General features: G+C 39.3%; 2 protein-coding genes across 4 annotated transcripts in view; one reads left to right on the plus strand and one right to left on the minus strand.

The window, feature by feature from the left end:
* The window catches only part of ide (insulin-degrading enzyme), a 35,202-nt gene extending 30,298 nt beyond the window's left edge, over positions 1–4,904 (minus strand). For both annotated transcript variants that reach the window (XM_061836677.1, XM_061836676.1), the window contains exons 1-3: positions 4,765–4,904; positions 952–1,112; positions 405–612 (exon numbers count right to left, since the gene is read on the minus strand). In XM_061836677.1, coding sequence (XP_061692661.1) covers positions 405–612; positions 952–1,112; positions 4,765–4,850 — 455 coding nt within the window. In that variant the 5' untranslated portion in view covers positions 4,851–4,904. The remainder of the gene's footprint in view (positions 1–404; positions 613–951; positions 1,113–4,764) is intronic.
* On the plus strand, positions 4,308–20,153 carry LOC133509549 (kynurenine 3-monooxygenase). Of its 2 annotated transcripts, XM_061836680.1 has the most exons (16): positions 4,308–4,672; positions 5,952–6,083; positions 6,495–6,564; positions 6,664–6,761; positions 8,871–8,960; positions 9,515–9,563; positions 10,727–10,814; positions 14,322–14,487; positions 14,571–14,642; positions 15,865–15,986; positions 16,488–16,635; positions 16,706–16,763; positions 16,837–16,919; positions 17,838–17,939; positions 18,058–18,117; positions 19,822–20,153. In XM_061836680.1, exons 2-16 carry the CDS (start codon positions 6,021–6,023, stop codon positions 19,966–19,968), a joined length of 1,416 nt encoding a protein of 471 aa, XP_061692664.1. In that variant the 5' UTR covers positions 4,308–4,672; positions 5,952–6,020; the 3' UTR covers positions 19,969–20,153. The 2 variants fall into 2 exon arrangements, with proteins under 2 accessions (XP_061692664.1, XP_061692662.1); XM_061836678.1 differs by lacking the exon at positions 4,308–4,672 and having other exon boundaries at positions 5,691–6,083.
* The last annotated feature ends 938 nt before the right edge of the window (positions 20,154–21,091 follow it).

The raw sequence follows: 21,091 nt of genomic DNA on the forward strand, positions 1-21,091 counted from the left end.
CAACAGCCATGGTTAGACAAGAAAGAAAGAAAGACAGAGACAGACAGAGACAGACAGACACACACACACACACGATAATAACCGGTATTTGTTTTTGTTAGTTATTTGGCCATTTCTTGGGTCATGCTGGGTGAACAACAGACAATACCAATATAATTGTGGGAGGTGAAAGCTTCCAATGTGGTCTGGTGACTTAAATCTCCTGTCTCCCTAACTTTATCCAGAACCCTACCAAAATGTAACCGGCTTTTACCCATGCACCACCCCTAAACAAAGTTTTGTTTTTATGTAAAACCTGCTAACTGGAGCCATAAGATAGAGATGACATTTGCACAGTATTGTTTATGGAGACTGAATTGTTTTGGAAAGATGAAATATGATCAAACACAGAGTCCATGACCTACCTATCCAGAGCTCCTTGTAAGTGCTCATGAGACACATCAAAATAATAGTTAGTGTGCTCTCCACTGGTAAAGGCATTTGAGCTGCCAGCATGCTCACTCAAGAACTGGCTGTATTCATTCTCTTTGGGGTACTTCTTTGTCCCCAGGAACAGCATGTGTTCACAAAAGTGCGCCAAGCCTGCGATATTTGCCGGGTCGGATAAAGAACCTGAAAACAAAAGGGAAATCATCACGCTGAGATGCATTTAAAGTAGCATTGGTTACAATTTTCTTTTTTAATATATAGTACTGTAAATTGAAAGAGTAGTTAAGTAATGTTTTTTGTTTTTCAGCCAACCATTTCTGATGCACTCAACTAATATGCTACAATGCATCACTACACCGAAACCAAATTCTGTGAATAAGCCTTTTCCATTCCAAAACCTTCTGAGAAGTATACATCCAAACAAATGCCGATGAAAGACTACTGCGAACTGAAAAGTCTTTAGAGTCAATTGACCATTATAAAGGGTACTTACTCTATAAAGCAATATTCTTCAATTCTTACCGATGTGGACATCCAAAGCAGCAGATGATTTGTCTGTCGTTGGGTCACTGATGAGCATGGCCTTCAATCCATTGTTAAACTCCAGACCTCTGTAAACTCGCTTGTCTTCAGGAGATCGAATTATGTCTGCGACCACGCTCTTTAGGGCTGAGTCTGTCATTCTGAATGGAGAAGATGGGACCAACCAAAAATAGAAACAACCAGAAGCACAAAACTAATAGCACATATACACTCAGTTTCTTACATACGATGCAAAAGAGAGATTTCCATTTTCCGTATCACTTATCCTCACAAAGGTCGGGGTCGGGCTATCCCAGCTATCTTTGAGCAAGAGGCGGGGTAAACCCTGAACAGGTCCATGGCCATTTCTCTTGAGATGACATTTGTTGAACAAACTTTAAAGGGCCATTGTCATGAAATGCATAATTTTTAGTATGTTATTAATGAAAAAACAGCAGTTTTTTTCACCACAAAACATGATTTTGATGTATACAGCTTTTTGTAACTCCCACCATGAAAATCCTCTCGAGGGATTTGTTTTCCAGAAGACGCAGAAAGTGACGCAACACGGGAGGACCGCCCTGAAGTGGACTCGTTTGGTTCTATTAGTTTTACCTCAGGGAAGGAAGCTTGTTGTTCCTTCGTGTTAGCCAAAATACTGGCTCATTCAATTGCTGGACATTGCTTGAACACTCAGGAGGATGGATTTACCCTTCATAAGTTTTCAAGAGACCCGATTCGTCGTGAAAAATAGATTGCACGGGTGCAATGGACGAGAGCTTTGTGAGTTCCAAATGACAGGTAAGTATGTATACAGCTACTAAAAAAAAACAAACAAAACAATAGTTGGGGGAGGGGGGGCGTAATCCATAAATCAGGGTTGCTAAATGTGTCAATGTGCGCATCGCAAGGTTTCCGTGCAGCAGCCACTGAAGGACGGCCTCCGCAGGCTTTGTGGATTGCTACCGGCCTTGTCGACAAGGCCTAGGCTTAGCCTTAGCCACACGGAGGTGGATAGGGCGGGGACGTGGTTTGGCCGTGATCGCATGTCATTTAAATATGGCTCGAAACAATAGGGTAATACTGCCCTGGTAACTTCACTCGGTTGTGTGATGTTCTCTTCTTCGAAAAGATCTTCCATGTTAGAAGGGGCGTGTTCGTCTCCCATAGTAGGGTCCACCGCGTGTTTTCATTGGCGAATGTCTGGGTGACTTTACGGACATGGGATGCAGCCAATATGGCAACCACTTGGATGTCATCGAATGACACTTCCACAACTTTGCGCATGGATGACGCGCTCTCTGCTCATATTTATTTTTTCATATAGACATTGAAGTGAGTAATGTTATATGTATTTTTCATTTCAATATCTATTTTAGAATGTTTATAGGGCTGACACGAGACGTTTAAATGTCTACAATGTACTTATAAAACAAGGTGCCAGCTCAGAGCCACCCAAGATTACAATAGTCGCTCTTTAGGCTTTGTTTGGATTTACATATATAATATGTGTTTCAATGGGCGGTATAGTAGACGACTGGTTAGCATATCTGGCTCACAGTTCTGAAGACCCAGGATCAAACCAGGGCTTGCCTGTGTGGGATTTCTCTAGGTTCTCCAGTTTCCTCCCACATCCCCAAAACATCCATCGTATGTTAACTGAAAACTCTAAATTATCCGTAGACTGTCAGCATGAGCGGTAGTTTGTTTCTATGTTCACTATGATTGCCCGTGAACCTAGTGAGGATATGTGGTATGGAAAATGGATGGATATCAATGTACATCCTTTTATACAAAAGCAGGTCATGAAGAAAATGCATACACCTAACCTGATTATGATTTTAATAATGGTCTGGTCAGTAAATTGTCAGAAAATGGGCAAAATTGCTATTCAGTTTTTCAACCTTAATGCAGATTTGCAAATGTTTTATTTTGATTCCAGAAAAAGCCAATCAGTCTGCTTTCATGGAGACCTACAAAAAAATTTGATTATTTAGTGTTGAAAGGAATAAATTCCAACGATATTGATAATTGTTAAAGAAGATCTCAAAATGATTAAGAGATCATTAAAATAGTTCCCAATTAATTGGATTTAATCAATTTAAGTTGACATGTATATTCAAATAAACAGTTAGCAATGTTCAAGGATGAGAATGACTAATTTGGAAAAACACTGAAAATATCTGTCGGGTGGGGGGGGTGGTTGTTGAGTTTCATCATGGATATTTTTTGCTCCTATCGGAACACAGACTGCACAGCACTTTGCCGGGAATGCCCACTTTTTGTATGTGTTCGGGTAGGCGATACCGTTTTCGGTCTTATCTGCACGGTTACACTTTTTTCAAGCCATGCCCGTCTAAAACAGTTTTTGATTCCAGCATCCTTGTCAATTGCCCTCGCTCGATCTTCATCCTTTTTCTCTAACACTTTCGCCATCACAAAACTTTGAACACACCGTTGCTCAGTTCGCACTAAGTCCCAAGCGCCATTACTTGGCTAACTAACAAGTTACACTGCGATTTCTGAGAACCGAGAACACATGTACATGGCAATGGTGAAACTCGATTAACCACTAACACGATTGGATCGTTATACTGTATAACTCTGTTGTCCAATCAAGTAATCTGCCGCAAACAAGTTTTAATGTTTATGTCGCAAAATGCAAATATTTACACTACCGAGCAAGTTAGAACGGCATATGATAGTCGTGCTTGTGCTAGCACTAAGCTGAATTTGCAGCTCGGAGCCCACCACTGAGAGGCAAGCGCGCGATACCCTTTCCCCCCGAAATTTTCTCAACGGATTTGCGCTTATCTCGAGAACGGTCATTTTGGTCTGGGGGGGAAAAAAAAAAAAAAAAAAAAAAAAAAAAAAAAAAAAATCGGAAATCCGCTGATCGGCGGAAAATTCTCAACTCTGAATGTTGTTTGTAAGATTATACTTTGTAGTGTGCTGAGTTTTTACGCTCGAGTTTTGAGAGCTGAACAATGCTGATATTTATAGATTATTTTGATTAAAAAAAAACAAAACTTTACATAATGACCATATGACCTATTAAGGAAAAAAAAAATTTTACATTTTCACTTGGCCCATATAATTGCATTTATATTGTTATCTGGTCAGATAATAGTTTTAATGTCAGAGCTTTTAAAGCCAGAGGTGGTCAACTCCTAATTTTATATGCAGGAATAAACGTGACAAATTTTGTGTTATTGGTAGCAGTAATATGATAGGGACCTATCTGATACTTGAATTTCTTTTTTTAAAATCACAATTAAGGTCCATGGACATTTCTCTTGATTACAACACCTATTTAACCCCCCAGTCACTGGTGCAACTCAGAGGACAAAGCACCTGCCACGTTAGTAAGTTTATAGACACTACAATATCACCTGCTTCACCAACTACAGTATGTAAATTTAAATGAAGCATTTTGCAAGCCAGAGTTCCGTCACCAGGGACGGGGGAACCACCCACTGTGGACTGTGCTGTGACCTCACTCATCAACAAAGAATTCTGACCATAAAGCGCAAAATCATACAGACTAAATGGCAGTCGAATTGTACTATACACGTCTCTCAAACATATCTAAAACACATTTTTAATTTAGAGTCTTTAGTCCAACACCGGCACCAGCCATACAATTTCAAAAGCAGTGTTTAAACAAGAAAGCTGAGGTCAACCACCCGGCTAAACGGCCCCGGCCGGTGCCTAGCATTAGGTCAGTAGCTAGCTATACCTAGCAATCCTGACTTGCCGCGATAACAACATATTTAGTTCCTCTAAGTGCGCAAATGGACATTTAACACCTACTTCATTTCTTTGTTGAGGTGGAAGCTGCGTCCAGTTGCTTGGCAATATCTCGTGCACTGCGCCGTCCGGTTGATGCACTTAAACATACTTTGCACCCATCGACAACAAACCTTGCCTTTCAGACCGCCATCTTAATCCAGGCGAAAGCAGTAGTTCTCAGAATCCGCATTATGTCGCAGAGAAATTTGTAAATGTGTTTATTTGCCCGACGTTTGCCTTTGTAAAACCTAGTTATAACTTTTAAGGTTGGTAAAACCACACGCACAAAATAATACGTGCCAGTTAAAATGTTGTCATGGACTCGTATCGATTTCAATCGATTACAAGGCCTGTACGTCGAGTCCGTGTAATGAACAGATATGGTTTCAAAGCTTTGTCTTTACCGGCATTTTTGCAGCTGTCAGCAGACAAATTGTCACGTTCTTGTTGAATATGCAACGTGCTGTTTTAAAATAACGTCATCGATAATTTCTCAAGTAATATGTCGCTATACAGCTGGAATAAAACGATCTTAGTGCAAATAGACGATAAATGTGTTAAAAACCTTGACTTTCTTTAATTTTCTTTACATGTTGCTCGCATAGAGAGAAAATCTATTCTTCGGCGCTACATGTATTTGTTGTCTATTAATAATAACTCTGAATTTATTGGATTTAATTTAATTGAATGAATTTATTTATTTTCCTTAACGATAATACCTCCTGTATGTAATTCTCACAATAAATCAAAATAGATTACAGGCTGTGCTTTATTTGTACCTCTGCAAGCCTCTAAACGGGTGAGGGTTTGTTGGAGCAGACGTTCATAAACTCAACACAAGCCACCGCTAGATGGAGACATTTGTTTACTCGCACAAACCAAGGTCGATTGCTGTTCTTCATGCAAACTACTGAAGTTAGGCTGACATGAATAAATCTCTGACAAATTCAAATTTATTTTAGTGAGAATAATTATAATACTTAAGATATATTACACACATCCATTAACCAGACCTCTTTGTTTTTGGCTTCAAATCAACCAAGCTCTGTCCCTACTCAACCCTCGAAGTATCAATTAGGTTAAAGTACAAAGAGCAAAATAATGTAGGACAAGTTGAGTTGACTTGTGTGTTTACGGTACTTCGAAAAGACTCGCATCAAGAGCATTCACTTTGCTCCTCCTCTTTTAAAAATCGACCCAATGATCAGATCCGCACTCTGAAGAAGAGAGCCAGTGAATGAGACCACCTGACTGAGTGAGAGGCCTCCTGAGCAGGAATGGAGAACTCAACTGACACGCAGAGGAAGATAAAAGTTGTAGCAGTGGTGGGAGGTGGACTGGTAAGACAAAGTGACTGTGTAAAAACCTGTTGTTTCTCTTTAGCTACATCACGAAATTAACAGCACCACCTTTTAAAACCACGCGGTGCTTTAACACTCCTGTTCTGTTTTGAGTCATATTTACCCAGTCTAAAGTTAAACGTTATGTAGTAGGAATTTTAAATGTGTAATAAACGCATAATGGCAATTGATAACCCCCCTCTCCTTTTTTTGTGACACTTTTTGGATAATTAAACGGGACCTGGGTCAAATTGACCAAGGAAAATTATTGCTGTCCCTGAGAAGCAAATGTAACAGGAGGTCTGAATAAGAGTTATATATAACGGGGAATAAAAAGCTGAGAAATATTGTCCATCTCAATTTTCTTTTTGGCAGCCCGTTAATGATGAGTCCATTCATTCTTTGTTTTAGGTTGGTGCGCTGAATGCCTGCTTCTTTGCCAAAAGAGGTTTTGATGTGCATGTGTTTGAAGCCCGAGATGGTACGCTCGTATGGGAATCACTCTTGATCCATAAATCGATTTCATCCAATAATGTGAAAAATTGCCGATCACATAGTTGCATTCTGACCCCCTGACTAGATATCCGCCAAGCAGAAACTGTGAAGGGGAGAAGCATCAACCTGGCTTTATCCCACAGAGGCCGTCAGTCACTCAAGCATCTGGGAATGGAGGAGAAGGTTTGTTGACACAAGTTGTTAATATCGAGCTGGAAAGCTACAGTGTGTATTTGTATTTAATGATATTTATTTGTTTTTATTGGGCCGCACGGTGGATCAGATGGAAAGCGATGGCCTCACAGTTCTGAGGTCCCAGGTTCAATCCCGGACCCGCTTGTCTGGAGTTTGCATGTTCTCCCTGTGCGTGTGTGGGTTTTCTCCGGGCACTCAGGTTTCCTCCCACATCCCAAAAAACATGCAACATTAATTGGAGACTAAATTGCCCCTAGGTGTGATTGTGAGTGTGCCCTGTGACTGGCTGGCAACCAGTTCACGGTGTATCCCGCCTCCTGGCCGTTGACAGCTGCGATAGGCTCCAGCACTCCCTGCGACCCTTGTGATATTAAGCGGCTAAGAAAATCAGTGGATGTTTTTATGGGAATTGAATTATAATTTGTCATGTCACTGTACACGCAGACAAACCATTCACACTCACGTTCGCACATATGGACAGTTTAGAGCAGGGGTGTCCAAATTAAAGCCTAGGGGCCATTTTCCTCGCTGCCCATGGGACAGACTCAAAATAACATTCGACACAGCCTGCATCACTACTTTTCAATGTGGGCGGGATTGGGGGGAGCGGCACCCACCTCCGTGTAAAACTATTACAATTAACTACAGCTAAAGAAATGGATTCGTATCGAGCTTCTCCAGATATTGGTAGCTTAATTGCACAATTACGTATGTCATTTTAAAAATGCTTTTGGGAAGCAAAAAAAAAAAAAAAAAACAGAGTTTAGTTGCCTCAATTCAACATTTGCAGATTACGATGACCTGGATGAGTGAGTCTACACAGAGATAAGGGAAAAAAAACACTATTTTTGGCTGGCACATTGGTATTTTATGTTGATATAATGACATTAAGATAAAAAAAAGAGTCAGGCTATTTTATCAAGTTACTGCAAAGACGCACATAAACTATTTACAAATACATTTTAACATTTCTCTTCATTACAGTGAGTAAAGCTAATGAGCAAAAAAATGTTTCCTCTAATTAATGACCCTAAAAAAAGTCTGACTACTCTTGGGAGTCTATCCCAGCTAATGTTTAATAAATTAAAAGGCAAAAATCTTCAAAGTGGTCCTTGTACTCTGTTTTTCTGTATGCAGTTCTTCAAGGAGAAAGTTTGGACAACTGTGGTTTAGTCTTCAATTACAGCATTTGCCTGATATGAAGCAGGATTTTTGAATGTAGGATGGAAAACTCCCAGAAGCATTGGAGAACATAGGATAACCTGAGTTGAGATTTTAACCCAGAACCTAGTTACTGTGTGGTAAACCACCACACTGCTGTGCAGCCTAGAAATATTTTTTTTTATGCTGAACATGATTTCTGGCGGCAAGGGGGGGCAACTGGTGAGAGCCTTGGTCTCACAGTTCTTCGAACCGGGGCTCAAATCCCAGCTCCACCTGTGTAGTGTTTGCATGTTCTTCTCTGTGCTTTTGTGGGTTTTCTCCAGGCACTCCGGTTTCCTCCCACATCCCAAAAACATGGATTGATTGGAGAATTTAAATTGCCCCTCGGTGTGATTGTGAGTGCGACTGTTGTCTGTCTTTATGTGCCCTGTGATTGGCTATTAAATCCAATTATTACATAACTCCACATTTCATGATAGATGCTATTTTTCAGTCAGATGGCTTCCCGGTAGCTTGTAACATATTAACGGCAGAAACTGTTACGTCATCTGACCTTTCCACCAGAAATGCTTAAAGCAAGAGGTTTTGAGTTTGCAGAATTCTGGGTAGAATAAATTGTTGGGTATTCGTGTCTGGAAGCCAATGTTGAGTCAACATCAGATATAGGAATTTGCAAAATAAACCTGAAGACCTCCGTAATGTCGCAACCACTTCCAGCATCAATAATATAAGATGAATCATGACATTAAAACAGAGATTATACCATAAAATAAATATGATTTATTTATTCGGATTGATCAAGGAATTGTAGTAAAATTCCCATCAGTCTTTACTATTTTAATGGAAAAATTCATAGTTCAATATTGTAGTATTGATATGCTTTGTAGTATTTGGTGTGACTTTGTGTTATCATGTGTTGCTTTCCACTTTTAGATTGTCTCCCAGGGAATCCCCATGCATGCAAGGATGATACATTCTCTAAATGGTGGGCAAGCTCCCATTCCTTATGGCAGAAAGGGTCAGGTGAGCCTCCAGAGTAGCGTCACTGTGTTTTACTCTTCCCAAAAATGTCAGAGCACTCCTGTGGATTATCTCTGCTAAATATCAAATATAGGGCACTTTGAAGCTTAGGCAAAAAGCTATTTTTTCAAAGAATCCTGTGGCCAGCTTCATTACAGTTGTTATTTATTGTATTCACAACACAATGATTTAATTAGGATGTTGTTAGCATATTCATTTGTCATCGAATACTGTTGTCATCATCACAAAAACACTATTTGCAACATACTTTATGTATCATGCCAGTTTATAGATTAGTAATTGCATTCATCCACACTCAGAGTTGGCTTGTTAAATTTAGCTTCGTGACATTGGTATTTTCATTCATAATATTTGTTTGTGTACACATTTGTCTGTCTGTTTAATGATTTTGCTGAAGACACATAAATTGAAATCATCATAAACATATGAAGCCCCAAGACATGTGGTTTTCCATTTTCAATGGACAGTGTCCTGTCTATATGTGGAGCTGTATCAGATGAATTGCATTATCATAATAGATATTGTTTTCACTTCAGTACATCCTGTCAGTGGACCGAGCCAATCTGAACAAAGAGCTGCTAACAGGTAAAAAACATTATGGCTTTTCGTAGTTCTACAAAAATAACTCCATGCATTATCACTGAGCAGAAAATGTGGGAAGACTGCATTCATAACCATGACCAAATAAAGATAACAGTTTAATTCAAAATAACATTAAGCTAAAGCGTTTAAACACTTGGGAAATATCTATTGTGGCGAATGTGAGGGTTTTTCTATCTTTGGCCGGTGATTCACCGGTGACCGGCCCAAGGTCAGCCAGGATAGGTTTAACCTGCCCATGATCCTGAGCAGGCAAAGCAGAATAGAAGAACGAATGAAAAGTCATTCGAGATCTTGCACCTTGAAGGATAAATAAGGCCAGCAATATCTGAAAAGATGCAGTACAAGCTTTAACAGCAAAATCCTTGAGTGCACTGGACTATTCGTTTTATAGCTCTTGGGATTCAACTAAAGTCTTTTTAATCAGTGAAAAACATCCATTCATTTTCTGAGCCCCTTATCCTCACAAGTGTCACAGAAGTGCTAGAGCCTATAACAGCAATCTTTGGGTAGAAGGTTGGGTACACCTTGAACTGGTTGCCAGCCAATCACAGGGCACACACAAACAAACAACCATTTGCATTCAGAGTCACACCCACACGCAATTTAGAGTCTTCAATTAACCTGCCATTCATGTTTTTGGGATGTGGGAGGAAACCGGAGTGCCCGGAGAAAACCCACGCACTCACAAGAAGAACATGCAAACTCCACACAGGTGGGGCCGGGATTCAAACCTCAGTCCTCATAACTGTTATGCTCTAACCATTTGCCCACCATGCTGTCCAGTGGAAAAACTGATTTAATTTATTTGATAAAGTGCTTCGGTTTCTGCTGTGACATGTGACAGCATGGGTCTCTCTTTTAATTAAATTTGATCTTATCAGGACGAATTAGACTCCTGCAATAAAAACAGACAAAAGACAATCCTCAATCATTACTTTGCACACAAGCATACCCATTGAAAGCGCTACACATTTTTTTATAAGCCTCAAGTTAATCATCAGTGGGGAGATTCCATTTTTGCTGGAGAATGTCCAAAAACTTCAGACTTGATAATTGAATGATTTATTTTTTTTGCGTGTATTTTGTCTTTTGATACAGTATAACTATCTATTTTCTTAAAAAACAAAACACTTTTGCTCCAACAGAGGCCGAGACATATGCAAACACAACGCTGAACTTTGACCACAAACTACAGGACTGGAGTGCTGAATCGGGGTTAATGACCTTTATCAGGTAATTCTTTGTATTCCAGAAGATGTTTGCGTCGAAACAGATGACCAGATGCTGATACATTTAGATGCATAGTATATTAAGGGTAGTGTGGAAGAGTATGACGTTAATTTCAATTCTTTCTTTTAACTCTCTTGTTATTGATCCGATGTTGTGTAGGCCTACCTGTATACAAGAGAATGAGGCCTTGAACATGTTTACTGCCTCGAGCATTTTAATCATTCAATAGTCTTTGAAGCATGTATAATTTTGAATTGCCTTGTAGTTGGTTGTCTTCCGAGATAAATGAAAGAGACAGTAAACCTAATCAACAGTAAAACATCTCATGGCTATTTTATTCAATGGAACTGCATTGAAGACAGCACACGTCTAATTGCATTATATGTTTTTTAATATTGACTGCATCCTTTCCTTTTCCATCCTGTAGTGTTCATTTAATGTCTGGTGGCCAATAATGCAGAATGAGTCATGCGTCCGTGCATTTCTATCAGGCTCTACAGTGCATCAAGACAAATGTATAGACTGCACTTAAAAATTCCTGAGCACTTGGACACAAGCACCTCTCACAAATGAGACAGAATCCATACTTTTTCTCATTTTCATATCAACAACAGTGACAGGTCATTTGTAGTCTCCACCTTATTTAATTACATGTACAAGAGCCTCTTTTTCTCCGTAATGGGATGATGGAATATGATAGTAGATCATGGAAGTAGAGGAGAGAATGTATGAGTATACAAACACACACATACAGTATATATATTCTCGTTAGGAGTCGCCACAGCGCGTCATCTTTTTCCATGAAACCTATCCCAGGCATCTTCCTGTCAAACACAAACAGCCCTAACGTCTTCCCTCACGACATCCATCAACCTTCTCTTGGGTCTTCCTCTCGCTCTTTTGCCTGGGAGCTCCATCCTCATCACCCTTCTACCATTATCCTCACTCTCCTCTGGATGTGGTCAAATCAACAAAGTCTGCTCACTCTAACTTAAAACATCTAACCAGCTGTCCCTTTGTAGAGATCCTCTTCTCCTTCTTTTATGTCCAACCTGGTGTACATGTCGTCATATGCCTCTTGTTTAGCCTTACCCACCGATACCTCTACCTTACGTCACATCCATCCATCCATCCATCCAGTTCTGAGGTCCCGGGTTCAATTACGGGCCCGCCTGTGTGGAGCTTGCATGTTATTCCCGTGCCTGCGTGAGTCTTCTCCAGGCACTCCGGTTTCTTCCCACATCCCAAAAACATGCAACATTAATTGGACACTCTAAATTGCCCCTAGGTGTGATTGTGAGTGCGGCCGTTTTTCTCTATGCACCCTGTGATTGGCTGACAACTAGTTCAGGGTGTACCCTGTCTCCTGCCTGTTGACAGCTGGGATAGGCTCCAGCACTCCCCGTGACCCTTGTGAGGATAAGCAGTTAAGAAAATGGATGGATGGATCCTCCGTAGCATTATCCACATTTTTTATTCTTTTGCATACCACTAGTGAGTGTCATACTACATTTCAAGAATGACTGCTTTAGTAAATGCAAATATGGCAGGCAGCTTGATGGGCAGATAGGAAAAAAGTAGATACTGTAACTTCCACTCAGATGTTTGTTGCAATCTTTTTTGCAATCTGGAAGTAAATTTCCATTTGGATGCCAACATACACTCACAACTTTGCAGTGAAAAAGTATTCCCCCCTTCCTCATTTCTGGTGGGTTTTTTTGTTGCACATTTATCACACATAATGTTCCAGATCATCAAGCCAGTTTTAATAACCCACGAAGACAAACCAAATAAAAACAAAAGGCTGTTTATAAATTGCGATTTTATTCATTTAGTCCATTAGTGTTATTCCTTTACTTATTATCAGGGGTAAAAATCCAAACCATTCTGTCCCTCTATGAAAACTGCCACTACACACAATCACCACTACATTTGTGGAATCAAGAAATTTCTTCAAGAGAGAGGGAAATAGGCTACAAGATTTTTAAAGAGATATTTGACAAAGCCATTTTGAAGTCTGGAATTCCACTGACCCAATTTCAGAGCAAATGGAGAAAACTGGAAAGACATATTTGTCAGACAGCCAAAATTACTGTACCACAACACTGCAACAACATAAAAAAGAAAAGGATTTTTCACCTTTGCACGGAATCGTACCTAAATGTCATTGCTGTATTGAATGTATCAAAGTGGAGCAATCTGTGAAGAGGGCTCATTGGCTGCTTGGAGATGTAGCATCTGTTTTTCACCCAGCACTCGATCTCATGAGATTAAAACTGAACAATTGTATTCTAACAGTTGTATTTGGTCATTAAGAGTATTTTGAGAGTCCGATTTGCTGACTTTGTGGCTAATTTTGTAAAGCGATTATGTGCATAACACTGTGATTTGTGAAAAGAACAAGATAGAATGATCGTTTCATAGAAAACTCCAAATTGCCCTGAGGTGTGACTGTGAACGCAAATGGTAATTTGTTTATATGTCACCTGTGATTGGTTGGTATAGGCTTCAACATGCCCATAACATTATATATATATCAGGGGGATGTTATCTGGGTTTCGACGCAAGATCTCACCACGTGGAATCGAACTGATCACAAAACCGACGAACATTAATCCCGAGAACTGGGACTTTAGTAACAAAGCCAAATATCAGTAACCTACTACAGCGCCAGGGACTCAAATCCTGCAGTGCCAGACGTGTCCCCCTGCTTAAGACAGTACATGTCTAGGCCCATCTGAAGTATGCTAGGGAGTATTTGGATGATCCAGAAGAGGACTGAGAGAACCATTGTTTAGTCCCAACGCTTCATCCGATATACATTATCTCGCAGTCTCTTTAATTGAAGCTCTGCTGCAGAGCAAAAATATTAAGGGGAAGAATCTACCTCAAAATGTCTAAAAAAAAAAAAAAAAAGAAGCATTTGGAGTTGCTACATCAACGCCCTTAAATGTAATTCCGATGCTTTTGTATGACCTTAAATAGTTCGTATTCGAAAACCCTCCAATTTAAACAAAGCAATTTGGAACAACAAGTTGAAACAATTCTCTAAAGAAGAGTAAACTGATTTCAATTATTACTTCCAAGTATTTTAGGTTGAATGAGATAATTACTTGTTCACGTAGGGCCAGATAGGTTTGGATTCCCCCCCCCCCCCATGATAAATACAATCCTCATTTAGAAATGGCATTTGGTGAAAATTGGTTTTATGATCTATTCCAACCCATTTAATAAGTATGATTAATAGTCCCCCGACCCCTAAAAATTAAAAATGAAATTCGAAAAGGGGGAAAATACTTTTTCTTTGTTCTGTACAATCCAATTATAGTTTGTAGGTTTGCAGGGCTGTACACGTGTTATTAGTGTTATACTAAGAGGCATGTCAATTTATATTTAGCAGTTATCTATTTGGCGGTCGTATATTTTGTTAAATCATGAAAACATACAGGTGTGCATTATAGAGTTACTAATGTGAGTGTGATGGTTTCTATGGTTCTGTGTGCATTTCAGGCCAGATGGATCCAGAAAGCAGATCGAAGCAGACCTGATTGTGGGTTGTGATGGAGCCTTTTCAGCCGTCCGCAAGCAATTCCTTCGTCAAAGCCGCTTTAACTACAGTCAGACTTATATCCCTCATGGCTACATGGAGCTCACCATGCCACCCGTCAATGGAGAAGTCAGTCCTGCGGCTATTGCAAATATTTTTCAGTCATTTTACAGTTCTAAATGTTTTCAACTAAGCTTCATGTCCATCCTCAGTTTGTCATGAAGCCCAATTATCTCCACATTTGGCCGAGGAACACGTTCATGATGATTGCCCTGCCCAACTTGGTATGTGGAATTCATATTTTTCTTCTCAGTAATGATGATGCGATATGTCATCACCTCACGTTATTTGCATAAACTTGACATAAGTGGCATAATCAGTTCATAAACTTTCAAGTGATGCTTGACCCACAGCTATCCTCTCGGTTATTTAACTGGCCTCATTTGCAATTCCAGACTTAACTTAAAGGGAATCTTACACTGCAAAATATCTTGGCACCTTGCGGCGCCGTATTCTGACTTTTTCCCATTAAAACCTGACTCTGTGTCTCCTGTCTGTCCTTTACAATGCTGAAATGATTTTCTGCGTGGCTGACTCAGCAACTGCTCCTTTACTGTCTCAAGTAAGACAAGGTTAAAGCAGTGGATTTAAAAGTGCATCAATGCTGTCACTCACTGTCCTTAGCACTCAGAATGTCTTTCAAGTACAAAAAAAAAAAAAAAAAATCCAAGATACAGCATTGCTGCTGTGGATACCATGGGAACAGAAACCTCACACCAGTTCTTTCATACATAACTTTGTTGATAGCAACACCTGCTATGATAATGCCAGTTATTACTTACACTAGGTGAAGTTCTGTGATTGTCGTACTCCAAATGTATAATTAATTTTGCAAATCAGGAGTGACATATTGTGTCCTGGTCTACATTTTGGTTGGATTGTTTCACGTTTTCCTGTGTCCGATGTTTTCCATATCTCATGTGCTCATTTTATTAGCTGTGTCTACCTGTTCATGTTTAACCTTTTCTTTTGTATTGACCAATCAGCTCCCTCCAGCCATTTGTGTCTTTTCCAAGTGTTCCCCACAGTCTCGTCAGTCTCTGTGTATTTAACTCCCTAGTTTCTTTCAGTTCTCGTCAGTCCATTCTTTGTGCATATCAGTGTTATTTTTTTTTTCCCAGTCTGTCTGTGCCCATACAATTTTCCCTATCCTGTAAAAGTTGTCAATTATGTCTGGTTGAAAATTTAGATTTTCTTTGTGTTTTTTTTAATTAGTTGTTGGACTATGACGTTTTTCTTTTTTAACCACATATCACTTTTTGAGATTTCTGGGTCATGTACTATACGAGCATTTCATCATAATTGGGGATCCTGTATAAATCGAGCTTGAAAGAGAATCAAAATGTCCAAACAGTAAGCAACAGCTTATTACTACTGCCAAGCATTTCACAAACCTCATCCTGAATGAAAAGATTGAAATCCCCATGAATCTCTTACTCTTTATAGGACAAGACTTTTACCTGCACTCTCTTCATGCCCTTTGAAGATTTTGAGAAGATCACCACAGGAGCTCAAGTTATAGAGTTTTTTGAAAAATATTTTCCTGATGCCATACCATTAATAGGAGCGTAAGCATCTTCCTCACTTCCACTTCTCTCACACTTTCCCTGCTTTAGATTGACATTTGTTCCTTCTTTACTTTTGTTTTCCCATCCCACCAAGCAATGCTGTCCTCAGAATATTTCCCATCTCATTAGTTCTTTCCAGACAAGCTCAGTCTGTGAAATGTGAAATTGAAGTCTGACTCTTACATGTGTTTGCGCTACTGGGTTTTAATTGAAGGTGACGAGTGTGTTGTGGCTGACAGACAGAGCGTAAGCTCTACCAATGCTCCAGCCTTTCTCTCAGCGCTAACTTCATTTGGAGCGCGGAGGAACAAACCACTAAATGTGTGCTTCAGTTTCCTCTCTCTGGCTCATACATTTGCTTTCGTTTACTCAGATGGGATAACAATGCAGTAAAAAGCCTATAAAACTCACGTGATGTGTTCACTGTTTACAAGAATGTAGCTGTCCAAATAAATCGCCAAATGTGTCCAATAATATTTTTCCCCCATTTACGTCTCCCAGTGATGCTCTCAAAAGGGATTACTTTCGATTACCTGCCCAGGCCATGGTGTCTGTCAAGTGCTCGCCATATCACATTGGAGACAAATGTGTCCTAATGGGCGACGCGGCACATGCAGTTGTGCCTTTCTATGGACAGGGAATGAATGCTGTAAGTAAGACCAAGGGGATATAATAAAGCGTCTCAAATATAAATTTGTTCATCTGTTTATATTTTGTAGGGATTTGAGGATTGCATTGTCTTCGATGAAATAATGGAGCAGTTCAATGAAGATTTAAGTAAGTGCTTGTGGTATTGAAACTTGTGTGCGATCAGTCTCATGAAAGTGTTTTCCCGCTGCTTTTTACACAGGTGCTGTACTGCCCGAGTACACCAGAGTGCGAGTTCCAGATGACCACGCGATCGCAGACCTGGCCATGTACAATTACATCGAAGTAATTTATATTTATTTCACATGTACAGCAGGGCCTCATACTTGAAAATGCAACAAATGGTGTCAAACGGACAAAGGACATAGGGTGGATGGGGTGGGAGAATTTTGAGACATTTATTCACAGCACTTATACTGTGAAGGATCCCAGGCAGCCTGTGGAGTATATCCCAACTTGCACTATTTAATATTAAAGCAATCAACATCACAGTGCATTACAGGATAAAACCCCTGCAGCTTTCCAAAACAAAAACTGGACTCATGAAGCCAACTTAAAATAGCTGAGATGTATTTTGTTGCTCTTTAATAAGCTCTCAATATTTGCCATATTGTCTTGGGGTCTCTGTATTGTGATTTCAAGCTTGATGGAAGTGCAACACACGAATCAGCTCTCTGAGTGAAATGACCTACCCAAAATACATTGATTGAATCCATTGCAACTTCATGTTTTAAATATATTGCATATAATAGTATTCTGTCATCAGAGTAAACAGCAGATGTTGTCAAAGTGGATGTGATGAATCTAATGGCTCTTTATGCTAATGAATGCAATGCCTATCTAACCAGCCTACAAATGATCCAAAATTCAAATAAGGAATGTAAATCATAACTGATTCAAAAACCTGAAAATGATTGACACATAATGCATTACAAAGGAGCTCAGAGACCAATAATACTTTAAAAGGGAAATAAGCCTCATCTCATTTTGTATTTCATCATCAATCTGCACATTCAAATTATTGCACTCATAATGTAAATAGCAGGCCTCAGCCTCCGTTCTTTTTGCAGATCTTAAAAATGACAATAAGCGGTGCCTTAATACACATAATTGGACTCACATATTCATTCCTCACTCATTTAAATAACATTTCTGTTTGGTTGTGTGATGTATTTAAAAACCCACTTGCTATTTCTTTTGCAGATGCGAGCACATGTCAACTCTAAATGGTTCATTTTCCGAAAGCATGTGGATAATATCCTCCACTTTTTCATGCCAAAAACTATAATCCCACTTTACACAATGGTAAGTACAAAATATACAGTCTCAGGAGGAATTTTATATGCACATAATCACTGAATTAGTCAATAGTTATTCCAAAACCAGATAACCAGTATCATTTATTTACCTTTGCGCTGTTCAGGTGACGTTCACAAGAACACGGTACCATGAAGCTGTGAAACGCTGGCACTGGCAAGACAAAGTAAGTCCCCAAATCCCTTCCATCCTCTAGTTACGGCCATGCCTCAATTAAACCCTGCGTGCTCTATGACACTTAAAGAAGTGCTTTACATCAAATGGAATTCAAAAACAAAAAAGATGCTTCCTCTAGGTAGCTTTAATTACATTTATTGTCACCTTTTTTGTGCCATGCAGTATTTTCGAGTTGAGCTGCCTACTACACTGCGCTCTGGTTAGCGTGTGAAAGCTGCATGAGCTCTCTCGCCAGTAAATCCAACAATGAACAAAATTGTGGCACAGTGCAGTGTTGTGTATGGAGATGTCTGTAAACAAGAAAGACAAGCAGCATCTCTGCCGTTGCTTTTGGTTTCCTCGGTTAAAAATATGGGTCCTGTACAAGGTCAGAGACAAAATACAGTTCCGCGGCAAACATGTCGTTCAATACACTCTCATAACAGGTACATTTTTAGTAAACAGAATGTGCATTAATTAATTTTTTCATGTTCATCCATCCATCAATTTTCTGAGCCGCTTATCCTCATGAGAGTCGCAGGAGTGCTGGACCTTATCCCAGCTATCATCGGGCAGGAGGCAGGGTACACCCTGAACTGGTTCCCAGCCAATCGAAGGGCAAATATTTTTAATTTTTTTTCCTCAAACATCATGGCAGTCACATTTCTGGGTGCAGCTAACGTCACACAAGTGAACTGTTTGAACTGATGGATTATGCGCTAATGGATGGAGCAGGGATATTTCTATCCTTTTGTAAATTGTCATAGGAATGTGGCCAAAGGACTGAATGAATTTTAAGCTTTGTGAAGGAGTGAAATATGCAGTATTCAACACAAGTCAATGAAAAATGTTTTTACAGTGAAAACAATAATCAGTTTTTGGACTGAAAGTATTATTCACATAAAAATGGTTGATTGTTTTCTTTACTGTTTGTGGTGATGTTTAACTCCACTGCTTCATCAACAAATGAGGGTCATTTGTCAGACTTTTTTTTTTTAATGTGTGGTTCATTTATCGGCTCATGCTGTGATCACAGATAAGTTCTTGGTCTTGTTCTCATTAGAACGTCAAATTAATTAATTAAAAACATATTTTTTTAATCCCAGACCTGACAGGCTGCTTGAAAAATATTGTTGCAGTTATAGAATACACTTGTGCAGTTGCAGATATAGCATATATAATTGTTCTTCAATGTACTTTGATGACAGCCCTTTTATCTCATTCACATACAGCACATATATACCGTATTTTCCGCACTATAAGGTTCACCTAAGAGCCTTTAATTTCATCAAAAGTGGACAATGCGCCTTATAATCGGGTGCGCCTTATATCTGGATCAATATTGAGCCTTTAGCGCAGAGCATCTAATGGATGCATAACGTAACCCTAGACTCTACTGTAGCGTCTTTTCTATGGGCCTTATAATCTGGTGCGCCTCATATATGAAAAAAGTTTTAAAATAGGTCAGTCATTGAATGCGCGCCTTATAATGCGGTGCTCCTTATAGTGCAGAAAATACGGTAGTCTCGTGAAGCAGGAACACTTTCAACCACGACAAACAATATCTTAGATAACACATTGGGACTTTAAAATTCAGCCATAGGCACAGAGCCTGAAGGCATAAGCATCACACATGTCATATTTTCATTAAACTGACATAAGGCGATTCAAAATGTCTATATTTTTAACTGCTAATATTTCATTTTGTTCACAGGTGATAAATCGTGGCCTGTTAGTAGCTGCTGCAGGAGCAATTTTGGGAGGGACATTCCTGCTCATTAAATATCCCCCAGACATCAACAAGCTCAGCATCCCCACTGAGAAAATGTGGAACAAGCTTACAGCATTTGGGACATCCTAAATACTTGCCAACATCTCTCACAACTGACTGCAGCAATTACACCCTCACTTGCAGTGATTACATTTATTGAATTAAACCTTGTTCAGCGGGACAAAATGTCATCAATCATTTTCAATCAAACTCATTATTGTGATTCATTCTGTGAAAATGGCACTGATTAGAGCTCACAAGTGCCTGTTGGAGGATTTGAGGGCTTTTATGCAATACAACCTATTTGCAATTGAAAATGTAAAACATTCATTTTATTCAACAAAGGCAGGATACAAATATTTATATATAAATAGTAAATATAGATATCAAATAAATCCACTCCTCTGCTAAATATAGATATGAAATACAAGCACTCATGTTCTAGAGGAGGGACTCAATGGTGACAACCCACAAAGGCAAAACAAATTACAACTGTTCAGTTACAAATCAATGAATTACAATACAATAGATAAGTAGTTTTATTTCTGTGCTCATGTATCATATAGATTCATGAAACATTTGGGAAAATACATTTCAGAGGCCAAACTCCTGCCTAATTTCTGCATTGAAATCATTTTTGATTGTTACATAATATCTTTGTCTCAACAGATGGTGAATTTTGTGTTTTTGTTTGCTCTAAGGTATAATCAATATAAATTCTCTCTAATAAATACAATATGAAATATTCACTGTCGGCAGAGCATCTATGTAATGTGTTTAACTAATTTAAATTGGGGTTTTGACATGATTCTAATTTATTGAGATGTACTTGTATAGAAACAGATGTGCTGAAAATACATAAAAATATACAGCTACCAAATGTGCAATCCTATTGAGACGAAACTTGGTTTCACGTTTTGCATAAAGTTTGACTCAAAAGTGATAACATTTGAATTAAATATGGCAACATGGTGATTAAGTTATTAGGACATTAGGGTTTGAATTCGAGCTTAGGCCTTTTACGGAGTTTGCCTGTTCCCTTTGTACTTGCATGAATCCGGTAGCACGGTGTCTCAGCTGGAAAGCGTTCACCTCACAGTCCTGAGGTCCCGGGTTCAATCCCCGACCCGCCTGTGGGAGGTTGTCATGGTCTCCCAGTGCCTGCGTGGGTTTTCTTCGGGCACTCCGGTTTCCTCCCACATCCCAAAAACAT

This window comes from Syngnathoides biaculeatus, chromosome 12 (genome assembly GCF_019802595.1).
Source record: "Syngnathoides biaculeatus isolate LvHL_M chromosome 12, ASM1980259v1, whole genome shotgun sequence".
Lineage (NCBI taxonomy): Eukaryota > Metazoa > Chordata > Actinopteri > Syngnathiformes > Syngnathidae > Syngnathoides > Syngnathoides biaculeatus.

What these genes read in the sequence shown, in the direction of transcription:
- LOC133509549 (XM_061836680.1), top strand. Translation starts at nt 6,021, where the DNA reads ATGGAGAACTCAACTGACACGCAGAGGAAGATAAAAGTTGTAGCAGTG. An exon ending in ATCTGGGAATGGAGGAGAAG is followed by an intron (nt 6,762 to 8,870) that starts GTTTGTTGACAC and finishes TTCCACTTTTAG; the next exon opens with ATTGTCTCCCAGGGAATCCC. An exon ending in GCCATACCATTAATAGGAGC is followed by an intron (nt 15,987 to 16,487) that starts GTAAGCATCTTC and finishes TACGTCTCCCAG; the next exon opens with TGATGCTCTCAAAAGGGATT.